Source organism: Chrysemys picta, chromosome 2 (assembly GCF_011386835.1).
Source record: "Chrysemys picta bellii isolate R12L10 chromosome 2, ASM1138683v2, whole genome shotgun sequence".
Lineage (NCBI taxonomy): Eukaryota > Metazoa > Chordata > Testudines > Emydidae > Chrysemys > Chrysemys picta.
The window spans coordinates 209,730,571-209,748,476 of NC_088792.1; the positions used below are offsets into that span (position 1 = coordinate 209,730,571).

General features: G+C 44.8%; 1 protein-coding gene across 17 annotated transcripts in view; it reads left to right on the forward strand.

Annotated features, from left to right (window-relative positions):
• Positions 1-17,906, forward strand: part of GREB1L (GREB1 like retinoic acid receptor coactivator) — a 214,248-nt gene that overhangs the window by 131,027 nt on the left and 65,315 nt on the right. For all 17 annotated transcript variants that reach the window (XM_065582068.1, XM_065582066.1, XM_008178656.4 and 14 more), the window contains 4 exons: positions 171-356; positions 11,506-11,832; positions 12,787-12,915; positions 13,740-13,874. In XM_065582068.1, the coding sequence (XP_065438140.1) occupies positions 171-356; positions 11,506-11,832; positions 12,787-12,915; positions 13,740-13,874 (777 nt within the window). The remainder of the gene's footprint in view (positions 1-170; positions 357-11,505; positions 11,833-12,786; positions 12,916-13,739; positions 13,875-17,906) is intronic.

A 17,906-nucleotide genomic window follows, 5' to 3' on the forward strand; every position in this document is an offset into this window, starting at 1 on the left:
GTAATACACTATTGGCATACTTGATTTCTTCTGTAGACAGTAATAATGTCAGTTTGGTCACTGTTGTCCCATCTTTTGCTATGTAGCATGAAACAAAAGTTAGGGAACATAACTGTTGCAAGATTTTGTATAATAGCTTGTTTTGAGAATTTTTATTTTTGTTTTTGAAGGTTATGGCACTTTACCCTATTTCTATGGCAATGTTGGTGATATTGTAGTAAGTCCCTTGCTAGTGAATTGCTACAAGATTCCACAGCTGGAGAACAAGGATTTGGATCTTTTGGGATTGACTGGCGCTCAATTACTAAGTGTGGAGAACATGATTCTTTTAACGATACAGTATCTTGTCCGGTTAGGTAAGCCATTTCTCATATTCATTCCAGTTTTTATTGTTTACGACTTTTGTTTTCTCCCTTCATCTCCAATATGTCCTACCTCTTGCTGGTAGCCAGTTTTCTGTCTATCTTGCAGCTGGAATAGATGACTAGTCTCTATCTAGAGTCAGTGCCAGTGCTATTTTGTAAATCTGCCTGAAAAAGAGGTGAATTTGAAGGGTGATATTGCTCTTTGTCCTCCCTGTGACCAAGGTCACCTTTGTGAAAATCAAATATCATTCTGCATTGCAAATATTTCATTTGCTTAGGGAATCATTTAATTCTAAAATGTGTTTTAGAAAACCTTCTGTTTTCACAGCCGTTTCTAAGAGCTCCCAGTGCCCTTTTTCATTCAGAGTTTTATGACAGATGCTTACAGATGTGTTGTTACCATTGTTTTGCGGACTGCAGCATTTAAATGAAAATTACCTCTGTTCTGCAAACTAAAGCAATTTATTTAGTACACAACATTAGTTCTTGTTTTCTTGAATGTATTTAATATGTGCTCTAGACAGAATTTAGGGCAGTCAAGTGAGTTGCAGATTTTCTAACCCTTTGTGGATAGACACTTTCCCTACATTAGTGTAATATGTAGTGAACATAAACATAAGATATTAAAGGCATAGAGAATAGTGTGGGCAAGTGCTGTGTAAGTCTTCTCTCACAGCTGTGTCAGTCTTGACCTGCAGCTTCCCTTTCATTTTAGTCCTGGGTCGCCCTTGAACAGAGACTGCCAGTCACAGTGAGATGCATGGTGATTTTGTAATAGGGACACATGGCCTTTTCTACACTAGATAAATGTTTCCCCCAGCATGCATGTAACATGGCATACATTCACACACACTTATATTCACAGCAGTGCACAAGTGATGATGATGCCATAATTGGGAGTAGACTGGTCTTGAGCAAGTCTAGCAACTATATGGTTTGCCACTGTGCCGTCCTGTGCTGTTGCAGTACCATTATTAAGGCTACGGTTTTGTCATGGAGGTCGCGGAAGTCACGGAATCTGTGACTTCCAAAGACGTCCGTGACTTCAGCCCTGGTGGCTGGAAGCTACAGGGTTCCGCCACCTCCTGTAGTGGCAGGGAGCTGTAAGGTACCCCCGCTGCCTGAGGCAGCAGGCCCCCAAGCTCTTAGCTACCATGTGCAGCAGAGGTACCCCGCAGCTCCCAGCTGCTGCAGGCTGGGGAGAGGGGTACCCTGCAGCTCCCCGGCCACGGCAGTGGGGCAGGGAGACCCTGGCAGCTCCCCACTGCAGCGGTGGCAGGGGGACTCCCACAGCAACTGCCCAGTCCCTTCCCATTTTATCATGGATATTTTTAGTAAAAGTCACGGACAGGTCATGGGCAATAAAGAAAAATTCACGGAAACCCATGACCTGTCTCTGACTTTTACTAAAAATATCGATGACAAAAATCTTAGCCTTAACCATTATGAATGGGAAGCTCGCATAATAGCCCCAACAGCACATATAATCCTCTCACTATTGTCCAATAGTGCACCAGTCATTGCATAGGTGGCCTGTCTGCTTTACTTTCTGCTCTCTATGGGCTATTAGTTTTAATTGTCCACTTACTATTTGGTTGAAGCTGTCATGGGCTTTCCCTTTTTGAGCTAAGTGCTTGTATGTTGATCCACTGTCCCCATACCCCTCAGGGATGAGCATCTGACATATCTAGCACACCCTTCTAGAAAACAAACTTAATTCCAAGTCTTTTCCTCCTACATGGATAAGAACTTTGGAAAATGCAGCATAATGCTTTGTGATCTCAGAAAGGACTCTGTAAATTGACTCGAGAAAATTCTTAGTTTTTTTCATGGGAAAGGTTTTTTTATTCCCTGCCAAAACTTTACAATTCTTTGTGTATGTATTGTTAGATGAAGTTTGCGAATTTTCTGGGAGGTGCCAGGTTGTTGGTTTTGGTTGCGTTTTTTTTTAAACCCCTCTCTACCTTTTCCCAGACTGGGAGGCTGCAGCCGCTCCCTCTGCCCCCAGGAGATACCTGTCATACGTGCTCTTTGGATCCTATGTAAGAAATTGTATTGTCGTTGAGGCTCCCATGCTTTGTCTGCCAGGGAACCACATCCTAGGATTGACTATGCTTTAAAATGTGTTTTATAAAATGACATACAATTGAAATATTAAATCCTGTTGGTTTTTTTATATTCCTTTAGTTATGAGAACCAAAAATTATGTAACTGGTTAAAGTTCATTCATGTTACATGGTTAGTTCTGTCAGAGTTCTCTCTATTGTTTGTATACAGTAGGGAATAAAAAGGTAGTTGCACAGATGTTTCTCCCAATGACTTATGATATAGGGCAGGGGTTCTCAAACTGGGGTTGGGACCCCTCAGGGGGTCGCAAGGTTATTATATGGGGGGTCGTGAGCTGTCAGCCTCCACCCCAAACCCCACTTTGCATCCAGCATTTATAATGGTATTAAATATATAAAAAAGTGTTTTTAATTTATAAGGGGGGGGGCGCACTCAGAGGCTTGATATGTGAAAGGGGTCACCAGTACAAAAGTTTGAGAATCACTGATACAGGGCATCGATCAGCTAGTAATTTGAACTTTACAGGCCCAATCCCACAAACACATGCATAAGAAACTTTTCTCGTGTAGTTCCATTGACTTCCAGGGAGACAAAGGACTAAAATGACATGGAAGTTGCGGATCAAGACTGATACAACTAAGAGAGGAAGTTAAAGTAGTTCTTGACTTCAGTGAAACTACTCACCTGAGTAAAGATTCTCAAGTGCATAAATGTTTGCAAGACCACATCCTATATAGATATTAGGCCATTTTATAAATAATAAATTATCTAAATCATCATTGGAAAACTTACAGAAGGCTGGATTAGTATTCTTTATAGACCAGGATGGTCTTCCATTGTGGTTGACCTATTTGTAAAGGTGTATTACTGGCTATCAGAAAATCTTTTGTACTGCATTGTGAAGCCAGTTGGCGCACACAGTGCTTTGGGGAACAAGCCTCCTTCTGGGGCTTCTTTCCTTATCCAAAAATCCAGTAGAAAAAGATAACCTTTCCATGGATGTTTTGAACCATCTTATAGAGCTTGATAGAAAATTCTCTCGCTGCTATACAGTTCTACAGGATGCTGGAAAAAGACTATTTTTTCCATTAAATTATGAATATTTTTATCATAATTTTCTTATAGCTCTATTGGATGATTCCCTTCTAAATTCTGTAGGATTTTCCCATAAAACGTAATGTGGAATTTTCCCTTTCTTGATGTCAGGAATTAACGATAAGGGAAATTTTGGACCACTGGTAAAATAATTTTTTACTGGATCCTTGAAAAATGTCCAAAAGAAGATGATTTCATTGAGAATGTTCATTGTTTCATCTAGAGCAAATTGGTTTCGAAAGAGTAAGAAGCAGAGAGGTCTGGGAAGTAGATAGAAGAATGCCACATCCAGAGACTGCCTTAGTTTTATTGGCCTTGTTATTGGTACAGAACATTTTTTGAACAGTTCTACTGCTAACAACTATCTTTTGAATCTTGATGGATTTCTGATCACACTGCCACTTCTTATTCTTGCAATAATTAACCAGGATTCACCACCTGGAGCTTCATAGATTCCAAGGTCAGAAGAGACCGTTGTGATCATTTAGTCTGACTTCCTGTATAGCACAGTCATAGGACTTCCTCAGAACAATTCCTAGAGCAGATCTTTTAGAATCTACTTGGTAAGTTGTTCCAATGGTTAATTAAGAACATAAGAAGGGCCATACTGGATCAGACCAAAGGTCCATCTAGCCCAGTATCCTGTCTTCTGACAGTGGCCAATGCCAGGTGCCCCAGAGGGAATGAACAGAACAGGTAATCATCAAATGATCCATCCCTGGTCGCCCATTCCAAGTTTCTGACAAACAGAGGCTAGGGACACCATCCCTGCCCATCCTAGCTAATATCCATTGATGGACCTATCCTCCATTAATTTATCTAATTCTTTTTGAACCCTGTTGTAGTCTTGCCTTCACAACATCCTCTGGCAAGGAGTTCCACAGGTTGACTGTACGTTGTGTGAAAAAATACTTTTTTGTTTGTTTTAAACCTGCTACCTATTAATTACATTTGGTTTAAAGGTTGTATTATGAGAAGGCATAAATAACACTTCCTTATTTACTTTCTCCACACCAGTCATGATTCTATAGACCTCTATCATATCCCCCCTTCCTCGTCTCTTTTCCAAGATGAAAAGTCCCAGTCTTATTAATCTCTCCTAATATGGCAGCCATTCCATACCCCTAATCATTTGTGTTGCCCTTTTCTAAACCTTTTCCAATTCCAATATATCTTTTTTGAGATTGGGCGATCACATCTGCATGCAGTATTCAAGATGTGGGCGTACCATGGATTTATCTATCCCTTTCTTTATAATTCCCAACATTCTGTTAGCTTTTTTGACTGTTGCGGCATATTGAGTTGATGTTTTCAGAGAACTATCCACAATGACTCCAAGATCTTTCTTGAGTGGTTACAGCTAATTTAGAACCCGTCATTTTATATGTATAGTTGGGATTATGTTTTCCAGTGTTTATTACTTTGCATTTATCAACATCGAATTTCATCTACCATTTTGTTGCCCAGTCACCCAGTTTTGAGAGATCCTTTTGTAGCTCTTCACAGTCTGCCTGGGACTTACCTATCTTGAGTAGTTTTGTATCATCTGCAAATTTTGCCACTTCTCTGTTTACCCTTTATTCCAGATCATTTATGGATATGTTGACTAGGACTGTTAATTACTCTTACTGTTAAAAAATTTACACTTTATTTCCTGTCTGAATGTGTCTAGCTTCAACTTCCAGCCATTGAATTATGTTGTACCTGTCTCTGCTAGACTGAAGAGCCCATTATTGAATATTTGTTTCCCATGTAGATACTTGTAGGCTGTTATGAAGTCCACCTCTTAACTTTCTCTTTGTTAAGCTAAACAGATTGAGCTCCTTGAGTCTGTTACTATAAGGCATGCTTTCTAATCCTTTAATCGTTGTGGCTCTTCCCTGAACCTGCTCCAATTTATCAACATCCTTCTTGAATTGTAGACACCAGAACTGAACACGCTATTCCAGCAGCAGTTGCACTAGTGCCAAATAAAGAAGTAAAATAACCTCTCTTGTGTTTACTACTCCTGATGTTTTTCATAGTCAGTAACTCGGCGGGCATGTGTTACTTGGATCAGCACAGGAACACTGTCTTAACATTTTTGATGTCCTTAGAAAAAAGAGAGCCAGTGTCTTCGTGGTTTTGTTTAGGGTTCCGGTTCCTCTTTACTGATGGTTGGGGTGATTTATGATTCATTACCTTGGTGCAGATGGTGTAGCTGTTTACTTTGGCAGGTTGTCATTCTCTCTTGTTTGGCATTCTTGTCGTAAAATTTCTTCTGTTCCAGTAACTCTTCTATTATTACTTCAGAATTAATTGCCTTTGGCTCAAGAAACTTGTTAGGCATTGTCACCAGGGGCGGCTCCAGGCACCAGCGCAGCAAGCGCGTGCCTGGGGCAGCAAGCTGCGGGGGGGGGGGGGGGGCGGCCTGCCGGTCTCTGTGAGGGCGGCAGTCAGACTGCCTTCGGCGGCATGCCTGCGGGAGGTCCGCCGATCCCACGGATTTGGTGGCAATTCGGTGGCGGGAACGCTGAAGCCGCGGGACCAGCGGACCTCCCACAGGCATGCCGAATCAGTGTGACCAGCGGACCACCCGCAAGCGCGCCACTGAAAGCTACCTGACTGCCGTGCTTGGGGTGGCAAAACACATAGAGCCACCCCTGATTGTCACTATGGTTTTTGCCCTATTGCCTATGAGTCTCTCTGAACGGGGGACCCAAACAAAGTATTGTGAGTTGTGTGGTAATATGCTGTGGCCCTCTGGAATCCTCAGGTTTTGTTTTAATCAAGTTATTTGCTCTTTATGGTGATTTTTCTGCTAGCTCATTTGGCTGTCCATAGGAAGGGCTTTATATAATGTGCCTGAACTGATACTGCAAAGAGTATTGCAGAAGTGAGCCATTTGTGGTTGTGGGCCAGTTTCCATTGTTGATTCATTTATAGAAAACTGAAATTTACAGTGAGTTGTTGTTATATTGCTATATTGTGCAATACCTCAATTTAAAAAAAAACCGGAGCAGTAATCCGTGAATAAGTTATAATCTTTCCAGACCAAAAGTGATCAGGAAACCTGTGTGGTTTCAGTGGTTCCTTTGAATTCTTTTTGCAGTATTTATTACAGATTTCACATTTGGATACCTTGTCTTTAAAGGCAGCATTCATGGGTGACAAGTGTGAGGCATCTTGAGCTCTTTTATTACACCATAGAATACCCAGAAGGGCACTGTGGGTTATACTTACTTACTATTTCCAACCTCATGTTTTGTGGTATTATGATACAATGCCCTTTGAACAGAATCTCATCATATGTAGCAATTTAATCTCTTTAGTTCCAATCAATTGTGTGGGTTTTTTTTTTTTTTTTTTTTTTAATTCTAGGAGATACCTGGCTTTTTTTGCTGGCCATCTGTTTAGAATTATTCTCCCAAGCTGTTGTTTGGTTGAATTATTTTGTGTTTCTCAGCTGTGCTTGCCAAACTTATTTCAGAAATTGGTAGCACTTGAATCAATTTACTTCAAACCCTTCTTCCTGCTGCTCCCTATTTTCTTCGGTTACAGGCACTCTTGAAAGCATGTCCACATTAAGAAACTTACCAAATTTGAATTTCACAGTTAATGAATTTTTTAAAATGCACGTTATCGTTTTCTGAAGTTTAAATGGTGTTTTGCACAGTGGTTTCTGTACTGAGGGTTCCAACGTCTCGTCTGTTTTTACCTTGACAATTTTCTGTGCACAAACGTATTCATGAAGATGTTCACAACCAAAATCAATATCTAACATTTGTTTTTCCATCTGATCATATTCTGTTGAATATTGATCAGTGTTTTGGAAGCATTTGCCACTAGATTATCGCCATGAAGAAATATGGCCTAGAGCAGGGGTTCTCAAACTGGGGTTGGGACCCCTCAGGGGGTCGCTAGGTTATTATATGGGGGGTCACGAGCTGTCAGCCTGCACCCCAAACCCTGCTTTGCATCCAGCATTTATAATGGTGTTAAATATATAAAAAAATGTTTTTAATTTATAAGGGGGGGGTCACCCTCAGAGGCTCGCTATGTGAAAGGGGTCACCAGTACAAAAGTTTGAGAACCACGAACCTAGAGACCATGTGATCACACATCAGTTGTGATAATAGGCTCTTTGTTAATCTGTGAATATTTCCATATTGGTGCCTCTTTGATAATGTATTTAATTCTGAAAAGTTTTTCTCTTAATCATCCAAGTGCAGTTCTGTCTTGTTCTTAAGCAGCATTCTAAGTGGAACGCTTAACATATGGCAAATTGGGGTGGAATTTGATAGGGTATATTAACATCACTTCGAATCTCAGTAAGGCCTCCTTGCTTTGGGGTCTTTCCATTTATAGAATTACTTCCACCTTTCTTGGGTTTGCTTGAACTTCTTTGCCCTCCAAAGTTTGTGTCCTACCTAACGGATCTCATTCAGCCAATCTTGTTTTGTAGCTGGTTAGTTTTAGGGTTTTTTTCTGTGGTATGTTGCAGATATTATGTAGTCTCTCATTATGTACTCCTGAGGAAATTCTGCATCACTACACTTGCGCAGAATTCATGTACCCTGCAGATTTCTTTGCTTCCCCGCAGAAAAATGACTGACAGGGAAGCAAAGGAAAAGGCACAAGAGCAGTCATGTGCCGATCCCCGGCAGTGCAGGCAGGTTTGTTTGGGCACCCAGAGCAGCTGGTAGAGATGTAAATCACCGCCAGGGTGGGGGGGCTGGGCAGTCATGTGTGAGAGAGAAAGACATACATGCTGATCCTATTGCTCGCTATTGTGGCACACTTTGCATGGAGGGGAAGGGCTTTGGGGTGTTTCTGAGGAGGTAAACGTGGGGCAGGCTCTGTTCCCCTCAGAACAGAATGTAGCAGCCTGCCTGCTTAGTGAATTGTTCCTATTGTTTTTGTGAATTCCTCCAGGAGTATAGAACAGGTATAAAAGTTTTAAGGCTCCTTTACATTGCCAGAGTGGCATAAAGGACAGTATGGCCTTATAAATGCTTATGGTGCTTTATTGATTAGAACTGGTCTAAATTTTTGGACTGAAAAAAAATTCCTATGAAAATGTGCTCCATGAGCTGTTTGCTACTGACCTTTCTGGAGATGGTCAGTAGCCAATATAAATTGTGAGTTTGATTCCCCAGCCCTCATTTGGTCTTCAGTTGCCTATGATGTAACACTGAGCATATGGCTGCATATATCTGTTGACTAATAACTAGAAATAAAGGGTCAAACCTAGCTACATTACTATTAGGCAAGACAGTTTGGGGATTTCCTCCAGTGCTCCCCACTCCTATTCTCCATCCATTGTATTGTAGTTTAAATAAATTACTGAAATAATTGAAACAAGAGTAATTATATTGCATTATTTTGACAAATAAAATATGCAGAATATTAAAATATTGTGTGCAGAATTTTTAATTTTTTGGTGCAGAATTCCCCCAGGAGGTCTTATGGTGATCGTTCCCCCCGCTGTCCTCCCCCCACCCGTACGCCAGTTCAACAATTTTTTCATCAGATCATTACCAGTTATTTTCCCCCAAACCAGCTCTTCAAAGATCTGAGATGTGATACTTTGGTATATCTCAGTAATTGAGTCAGTTCTGAAGGGAAGATATAAACATAGATCTACCAAAAGGGGGAATACAGAAGATAACTCAGTTAATGTAACTGCCCACATGCTGGATATAATACAATATTAATGCGGTGTGCACTATGTCTAACATATATGTATTGGCTAGCAGTGGTGGTAGACTGGTTATAGGCTTTTGTCAAGAAAAACTGCTTCCTGATTTTTGCGATTGACACTAACAATTCCTTTCTCCACTTCTCAGAAAACCATTCCATTTCCTTTCCTCTCCCCACCTTACCCCAAGTTTTTTTTGCCTTCAAATAACCATAAAGTGAAGTTGGACATTTTACATATTTTTGTTGTCTAATGCCTGCTCTTTGGTATTGAAGGTCAAAATGCTGAAATACCAAATCTGTATCTGTGAATCTATCTTCTGTGGCACTGGGGAGGAATTTTGGCACAGTATGGCTATTTCTTGTTCTACGTTTATGAATATTGTTTTGCCAATTCTAGGATATCCTTGGGAAGTGCTCATTGGATTTATTTTAGTGAGGCAAATGTTAATAAAAGTGGATAACTCTAGGGATCGATACTGAGGTATAAAGCCTTACACCTCTAACTCAGCAGTTCAAATTCATGATACAAATTTTGAAAGTCCAGCAAACGAGTTCCAGCATTATATATACAGCTCTTAAGATTAGAAGTGTGAAGTTTTGTTACATTACATTATTGAAAAAATCAGAATCAAATATACATAGTTATTTCCCTGGTCAGTTTACTTGTGGAGATACTGGGGAAAAAACAATCTTTGGCAAGCTGTATGGTCAAGATTAAAGTCTGAGAGTGAGCATTGAGATTTTTTGATCTCTGGACTGCTGGAGGCTAGATGTATCTAGTTTACAACTTTCTGATTATTGAGGACAAAAAAGCTGGGGAGGAGATGACATTTTTGTTATCTAAAAAACAAAATAGCTTCTACAATGAAGAAATGAGAATATGCTCACACTGGTAAGTATCCATTTAAAAAATGTGAAAAATGCTATATAATGATAAAAGAATGTCCTAACTAGATGAAAGCAACAGAGGGTCCTGTGGCACCTTTAAGACTAACATAGGGTTACCATTCGTCCGGATTCCCCCGGACATGTCCGGCTTTTTGAGCTAAAAATAGCGTCTGGGGGGAATTTGTAAATGTCCGGACTTCCCACCCCCCCATGCAGAGCACGCGTGGCTAACAGGGCAGACGGCCGGATGGTGACACTTACATGGGGCTCTGACAGCTAGAGAGAGCCCCTCCTCCTCTCCCCTGCAGCAGAGATCACTCCCTCTCTCCCTGCATTCGTAGATCGCCTCCGGCAGTCTGGAGCTTCTCCCCCACTGCTGCCCAGCGTGCCGGAAAGAACGGCTCAGGCCGTTCCTGAGCAAGTTCACAGAGACCTTAGGCGAAGGCCAACAACAAGGGGGCCAGGGGGGCGGAGAAGGGGCAGGGAGGTTCTGGAGGGGGCAGTCAAGAGACGGGGTGGGGGTCGGGAGTTTGGGGGGGCTTTCTGGAGGGGGGTTGTGGATAAGGTTTTGAGCAGTCAGGGTACATGTCGGGGGTTGGGTCCTGGGGGGCATTTGGGGGGGATCTTAGGAGGGGGCAGTTAGGGGACAAGGAACAGGGAGGCTTAGGTAGGGGGTGGGGTTCTGGAGGGCAGTTAGGGGCAGGGGTCCCAGGAGGGGGCAGTCAGGGGACAAGGAGCGGGGGGGGTGTTTGGGAGTTCGGGGGGGCTGTCAGGTGGCAGGGGTGGGGAGAGGGATCGGAGCAGTCAGGGGACAGGGAGCAGAGGGGTTTAGATGGGTCAGGAGTTCTGGGGGTGGGGGCTGTCAGGGTGGAGAGTGGTTGGATGGGGCGTGGGAGTCCCAGGGGTCTGTCTGGGGATGGGGGTGTGGATAAGGGTTGGAGCTGTCAGGGTACAGGTAGGGTCCTAGGGGGCCAGTTAGGATGGGGGGAGGGTCTCAGGAGGGGGCAGTCAGGGGACAAGGAGCGGGGGGAGGGTTGGGGGTTCTGACGGGGGAAGTGGGAGGGGCAGGGGCGGGGCTAGGGCAGGATGGGGCAGGGCTATGGCAGGACGGGGGCGGGACTAGGGCGGGGCTCCTCCCGTCCTCTTTTTTGCTTGCTGAAATATGGTAACCCTAACTAACAGAAGTATTGGAGCATAAGTTTTCGTGGGTCTGATGAAGTGGGCATTCACCCACGAAAGCTTATGCTCCCAATACTTCTGTTAGTCTCAAAGGTTCCACAGGACCCTCTGTTGCTTTTTACAGATTCAGACTAACACGGCTACCCCTCTGATACCTAACTAGATGAGCAAATGATTGATCTTGGTGTGGCAACTTTTTGATGACAGATGATGTTATTTTTTAATTTAGGTCCTGACCAGATACCTCTCAGGGAGGAATTTGAACAGATCATGCTGAAAGCTATGCAGGAGTTCACACTGAGAGAGCGATCCTTGCAAATGAGTGGTCAGTGTATCTCAGTGTCACCAGGTCAACTCCCTTGGCTTGCTAGGTTAATCACCAGTGTATCTCGGGACCTGGTGCATGTGGTTGTTACCCAGAATTCTCTGGCTGAAGGCATTTCAGAAACGCTGAGATCTCTCAACGAAATGAAACATCAGCAAAGGCTACCAGATTATGTTGTTGCAATCTGTGCATCAAAGAATAGAGGAAATGAGTTCTGTATAGTAGTCTTAGGTGAGTAACTTTACAATATGATGTGGTTACAGTTGCATTATGCATTTTGTTCAAGTAGTTCATCTTTAACCTCTCCTTAATAGTTTTTGTTCCCCTTTCACACCTGTGCAATAATATTTCTCTTTCTCCTTTTACTCCACTAGGACTTTGCGTAGTAGTGTCTACAGGGACATTGGCTGGTGAGGGAAGAATAGCTGCATGCTTTCCAGCAGCTCCTCCCTGAAGCAGATTCACTAGCCTTACAGAGCCCCTGTACTTGGGATACCTGAAAACTTGCTCTTCTGTATCGTTGCCTTGGGGAATGCCCCCAAGGTGTCCCTTATGCAAAATAGTGTGCATATCTTTCCCTAGTTTACATGGCAGCTATACTATTTTTACATTGCAATGCTGACCACCTGATCCAAATGTCTAGACTACAATTATTTTGTATAACAATATAAAATATAGGGCACTGTTTCTGCCAGGCTGATTTTTCCACAATGGGCCTTTATAATAAAGTTGTGGGCGGATGTGTATGTGTATGCCAGAAAAATGATGAATTTTTGACTACACTCCTCCCTTTCTTATGTAAACAAATTAGCCTTGTCCCATTTTTTTTCACTCTGGTGGACAACTTCCTCTTCACATTTTACCAGAATTTTCCATCCCTTCTGAGGAGCAAGTATTTATACTGTATATCTCCTTTTGCTAAGAATAGCTCATGGACCAACATGACTGTGAACAGTAGCTTGCAAAGAATGTGCTAAAATGACAGAATATATTCTCCAGTGTCCTATCAGAATAGACTTGACTGTGTTTCTTGTTGATACCCCCTGATCTCTTCTGCAAAAGGCAGTAGAGACCCAAGGCTGAAGATTAGTAGAGCACGTCACTTCCATACGGCCATTACGTACTGGGGAGTTTATAATGAGAATGCACCGTATTTAACCTCGATCTGTCCTTTCTGTTTTCTAGGTCAGTATCAGTCTAGAGCACTGGCAGAAAGCATGCTGACAACCAGTGAGTTTTTAAAAGAGATCAGTTATGAGCTCATCACAGGAAAAGTTAGTTTCTTGGCATCACATTTCAAAAACACGTCTTTAGGTGAGTGAGTTTAAGGATCTTGAAGTTTCTACGGATGAATCTAACGGATGAATCTCCTGATTCTTTTGTGCATCTTCTTCTGTTCAGGAGTTAATGTAAGGGGCAGGGAGCGAAATGCAGCTCCCCATCCTCTATTAAAAGCCGAGGAAGAGCTCCCCTCCTCTCACTGCCTTGGTGTAGTGAGCATGGAGGAGTGCTCTTTCTCTCCTCCTTGCCTGGGCAGTGAGAGCTCCCCATCCTGTTTCAATCTATTTTAACCACTTCATAAGCTGAATTTGATTGTAGGGCATCCATAGTTGCATGGGGCTTCTGTGCAGGGCCGGCTCCAGGCACCAGCCCAGCAAGCAGGTGCTTGGGGTGGCCAAGGGGAATGGGCGGCACGTCGGGCTGTTCGGCGGCAATTCGGAGGCAGGTCCCTCTCGGAGGGAAGCACCTGCCACCGAATTACCACCGAAGAAGAAAGCGGCACTGTGGAGCCGCTGCCAGAGTGCCACCAATCGCAATTGCGATTGCAGCTTTTTTTTTTTCCGCTGCTTGGGGCGGCAAAAACCCTGGAGCCGGTCCTGCTTCTGTGTGCCAAACAGTCAACATATTTGCAGGGTATCTATTCCTTTGTGATCATCAAATATTACTGCAAGCTGTAAAGGAGCAACTATGAAACATCCAACTGTGGTTTTCTTTTGGAGTTGAACTTTTTACAAGTGCCCAGTCACTAGAAAAGCTGAGGAAAGCCAATGACATATTGGAACATGTGTTACAAAGATTTTCATCACTGATCTTTAATTCCTTCCAGACATATTTTATTTTTTTAAATTCTTAAATAGGTGATGATTTGGACAAGTTGCTAGAGAAAATGAAGCAGCAACGAGGGGACAATGTTGTAATCCCTTTCAGTGGAGATGTTAATGAATGTGTGTCATCTCAGGAGGCAGCTGCCATGGTTTCAACACAAGACTCGGGTAATGTTTTTCTTTGCTGGATTTCATAAAACGCATGTGCCACAAAGTAGTCTGAGGACACTGTTCAGCCAGGCCAAAATTGTTAGTATCACTGGCTGAATGCAAAAAGGATAACCACAGCAATAATCTTGGCCAAGGGTCTTTCGTAATAGCTTTTTGTGCTATAGTAAAGTTTCCTCTTTCTATCTTTGACAGTTCTTAAGCTAAAATATCTTTGCTCTAAGTTTGTTCTACAAACTAATTGGAGCATACAGAAGTTCCTATTTATGGCTGACTCTCTGGACTGATCACACCCTGTTATGCAGGGCTGGCTCCAGCATAAAAAAAAAAAAGTCGCGATCGGTGGCGGCAATTGGAAAAAAAAAAAAAAGCCGCAATCGGCAGCGGAGGTTCAGCGGCAGGTCTTTCGCTCCTAGAGGGAGTGAGGGACCTGCCGCCCCCGAATTGCCGCAGGTGCCGCCCCTCTCCCTTGGCCGCCCCAAGCACCTGCTTGTTAAGCTGTTGCCTGGAGCCGCCCTGCTGTTATGCCTGGAGAGGAAATATGGTCTGAGCTTAAAGTACAAGAGATTTGTGTTCTGTTTCTGATTGTGTCCAGACTGTTTATGTGACCTTGTGCAAGTGTCTTAGCCAACTTAGCCATGGTACACCTTAGTTTCCATATGTGTAAAATGCTGATTATACCTACCACACAGAGGTGCTATGAGGTTTAATCAATGTTTGGAAGATGCTTTAAGTTTCGTGTATCAAAAGTGCTCTAGAAGTACAAATACCACTATTATTTAATTATGTTGTTCAGTGTGATATGTGTGATACAGGAGGGCCAGGAAACAGTGGGAAGTGGTAGAAGGGAAGTATATAAACCCTAGGTTAATTAAGGCGTGGTTCCCTGTAGACTAGGGAGGGTCACTACAGGTTAATTGGAGCACCTGTAATCAATTAAGGCCCCGTTAGAAACCTAATAAACCCCCCTGCTTCAGGCAGTCAGGGGGAAGGAGAGAGAGGACTGGAGCTTGGAGGTGTGCTGTGAGACTTGGAGGAACAGAAAACCGGAGTAAGGGAGACCCTGCCCCAGCAGGGGAGGGACATTCCCTCCCCCAGCATTTAAGGACTGAAGGTACCCCACCCAAGGGGGGGAAGAGAGTAAGAACCTGCAGGGGTTGAGAGGGGCTGGGACTCAGAGTGAGGAGCAAACCCAGACCCCTCCCCCGCTTCCTTCCTTTACCACCTTCCTGGGCCACTAGTGGGGCCCTCGGTGCCCCAAGAGAAGGGGTAAGGGGTGGTATTTTAGCCCCCCCCCACCAAGAAAAGCGCAGGACCCACCATACTATATTGACCATCTTGTCACACGTGGTGTCAGGGGTGGGATCTCTGCACCATGAACATAATCCAGAGTGGGTCACAACCACCCTGCCTCAAGATGGAGGACCTGGTCAAAGCACTGGTGCAAGCCACTGCCGCCCAGCGGGAGGCTACCCGGGTCCAGGCAGCTGCCCAACAGGAGGCCATGTGGCTGCAGCAAGAGACCAATCACCTGCTGATGACCCAGGCCACCCAAGATCGGGCCATGCTGCAGGAACTAGTGAACCAAGTGAAGGTCCTTACAGAGCTGAGCCGCGGGTATGATGGGACACGGACCATACGGGCCAGCTACTGTCTGCAGAAAATGACCCGGGAGGATGATGTGGAGGCATACCTCCTGGCTTTTGAGAGGACAGCTCTGAGGGAGGCCTGGCCCCGAGACCAGTGGTCAGGGATCCTTTCCCCATTTTTGTGCGGGGAGGCCCAGAAGGCCTACTATGATATGACCACAGAGGAGGCAGCAGATTACTTCCGACTGAAGGCGGAGATCCTAGCCAGGGCAGGGGTAACAACGGCCTTGAGAGCCCGGAGGTTCCATGAATGGCAGTACTGTGAAGACAAGACACCGTGATCACAATTATTTGACCTAATCCACCTAGCCCAAAAGTGGTTACGCCCGGAGGCTCTCAGCTCAGAGAAAATGATGGAGCTCCTGGTACTGGACCACTATACGAGGGGACTACCCTCGGGCCTCCGAACCTGGGTAGGCCAGAATGACCCCTCCACCTATGACGAACTAGTCACCCTTGTAGAGAGACAACTGGCAGCCCGTGAACTGTTCGAAACCCCGAGAGGTGAAACACGGCGTTTTAGGAAACCAGTCCCAACAACGAGGCCCCGGATCATCGAGAACTCCAGGAAAGCCATAGCTGGAAGAACAGGCACCAAGGAGCGGCCTGAGGCCCAAAGGGACTAGGGGGTCCGGGGGGAGAGGGTTGGGGAAGCGAGTCAGAGGGCCCAAGACAGAGGGCAACCTCTGGAAGGGAAGTAAACCCCGAGCAGAATGTGAGGTGCCCATGGATGATCCTACCACAATTTTTGCTGGGTTTTCCCCAGAGTTATTTTCACCCCCTGGGAAGTCCCGGAAATCCAGACGGGAAAGGAGAGCAGACAAAAGATTAGGAACCAGGATCTTGGCAGCAAACCAGAAAGCTGCCCTGGCTGGGAGAAAGGCTCGTGGAGACCCAGAGATGGCCCCCAGCATGAGCAGAAGCACCCCAAAAGAAGGAGGGGAACCCAAGTCAATAGAATCAGACCAGATTGGTCCCGCACACTAATGTTTTGGGCAGGAGCAAGCCGATGACCCACTATATGCAAATGTGAGGGAGGAGGTAGTAGAGGTAAATGGTGTGCCAGTAGAAGGGAAAACCAAAGGCGCAGGGCCATACAATATAATCAAGCAGGATCTGTTGTACCGGGTAGTGCCAATACGGGGGGAAGTAGTAGAACAGCTCTTGGTGCCACGGAAGCACACAAGGGCTGTATTAGAATTAGCTCACAGTCATCTGTTTGGGGGACATTTAGGAGCAGACAAGACCCTGGATAGAGTCCTAAGAAGGTTCTACTGGCCGGGGGTATGGGCAGAAGTCCAACACTATTGCACCTCCTGCCCAGAGTGCCAGCTGCATAGTCCCCGACCTCAGTTAAGGGCCCCATTGGTACCCTTGCCCATAATTGAAGTTCCTTTTGAAAGAATAGCAATGGATCTAGTGGGCCCACTAGAAAGAACAGCCCAGGGCCACCGAAGCATACTTGTCATCCTGGACTACGCTACACGGTACCCCGAAGCCATTCCTCTAAGGAACCCCACGTCCAAGGCAATCGCAAAAGAACTGGTGCAGGTTTTTGCTAGGGTAGGCATCCCTAAGGAGATCCTGACAGATCAAGGGACTCCCTTCATGTCGAGAGTAATGAAAGACTTATGTACCCTGCTCCACATCCAAGCCTTGCGAACCTCGGTCTATCATCCCCAAACAGATGGTCTGGTTGAGTGATTTAACCGCACTCTCAAGAGTATGATCCAAAAGGTGGTGGCCCAAGACGGAAAAGATTGGGATACCCTCCTACCATATCTGATGTTTGCAATACGAGAAGTTCCCCAAGCCTCTACTGGTTTCTCCCCCTTCAAGCTATTGTATGGACGCCACCCACGTGGCATATTAGACATCGTGAAGGAGGAATGGGAGGAACAACCCAACCCAGGGAAGAATGTCATTGCACACGTAGCCCAGATGAGAGAACGAATAGCCCAAGTGACCCCCATAGTACGAGAGCATTTGGAGAAAGCACAAGAGGCCCAACGAACCTACTACAGTCGTCGGGCAAAAACACGGAAATTTCAACCAGGAGAACGGGTGCTGGTGCTGGTACCAACAGCAGAAAGTAAGCTCCTGGCCAGTTGGCATGGACCCTATGAGATCGTGGAAGCTGTTGGGGAGGTGAATTATAAGGTAAAGCAGCCAGACCACCGAAGGCCAGAGCAGATCTATCATATCAACTTGCTGAAACCCTGGCACGATCGGGAGACGTGCCTGGCCATCCTGCTGGCCACACCCCAGGCAGATGGCCCACAAGGGCAGGTAAGGGTATCCCCCGAATTTAGCCCCAGAACAACGAACAGTGGTCATCGAAATGATCCAGCGGAACCAAGATGCGTTCTCCACACAACCAGGC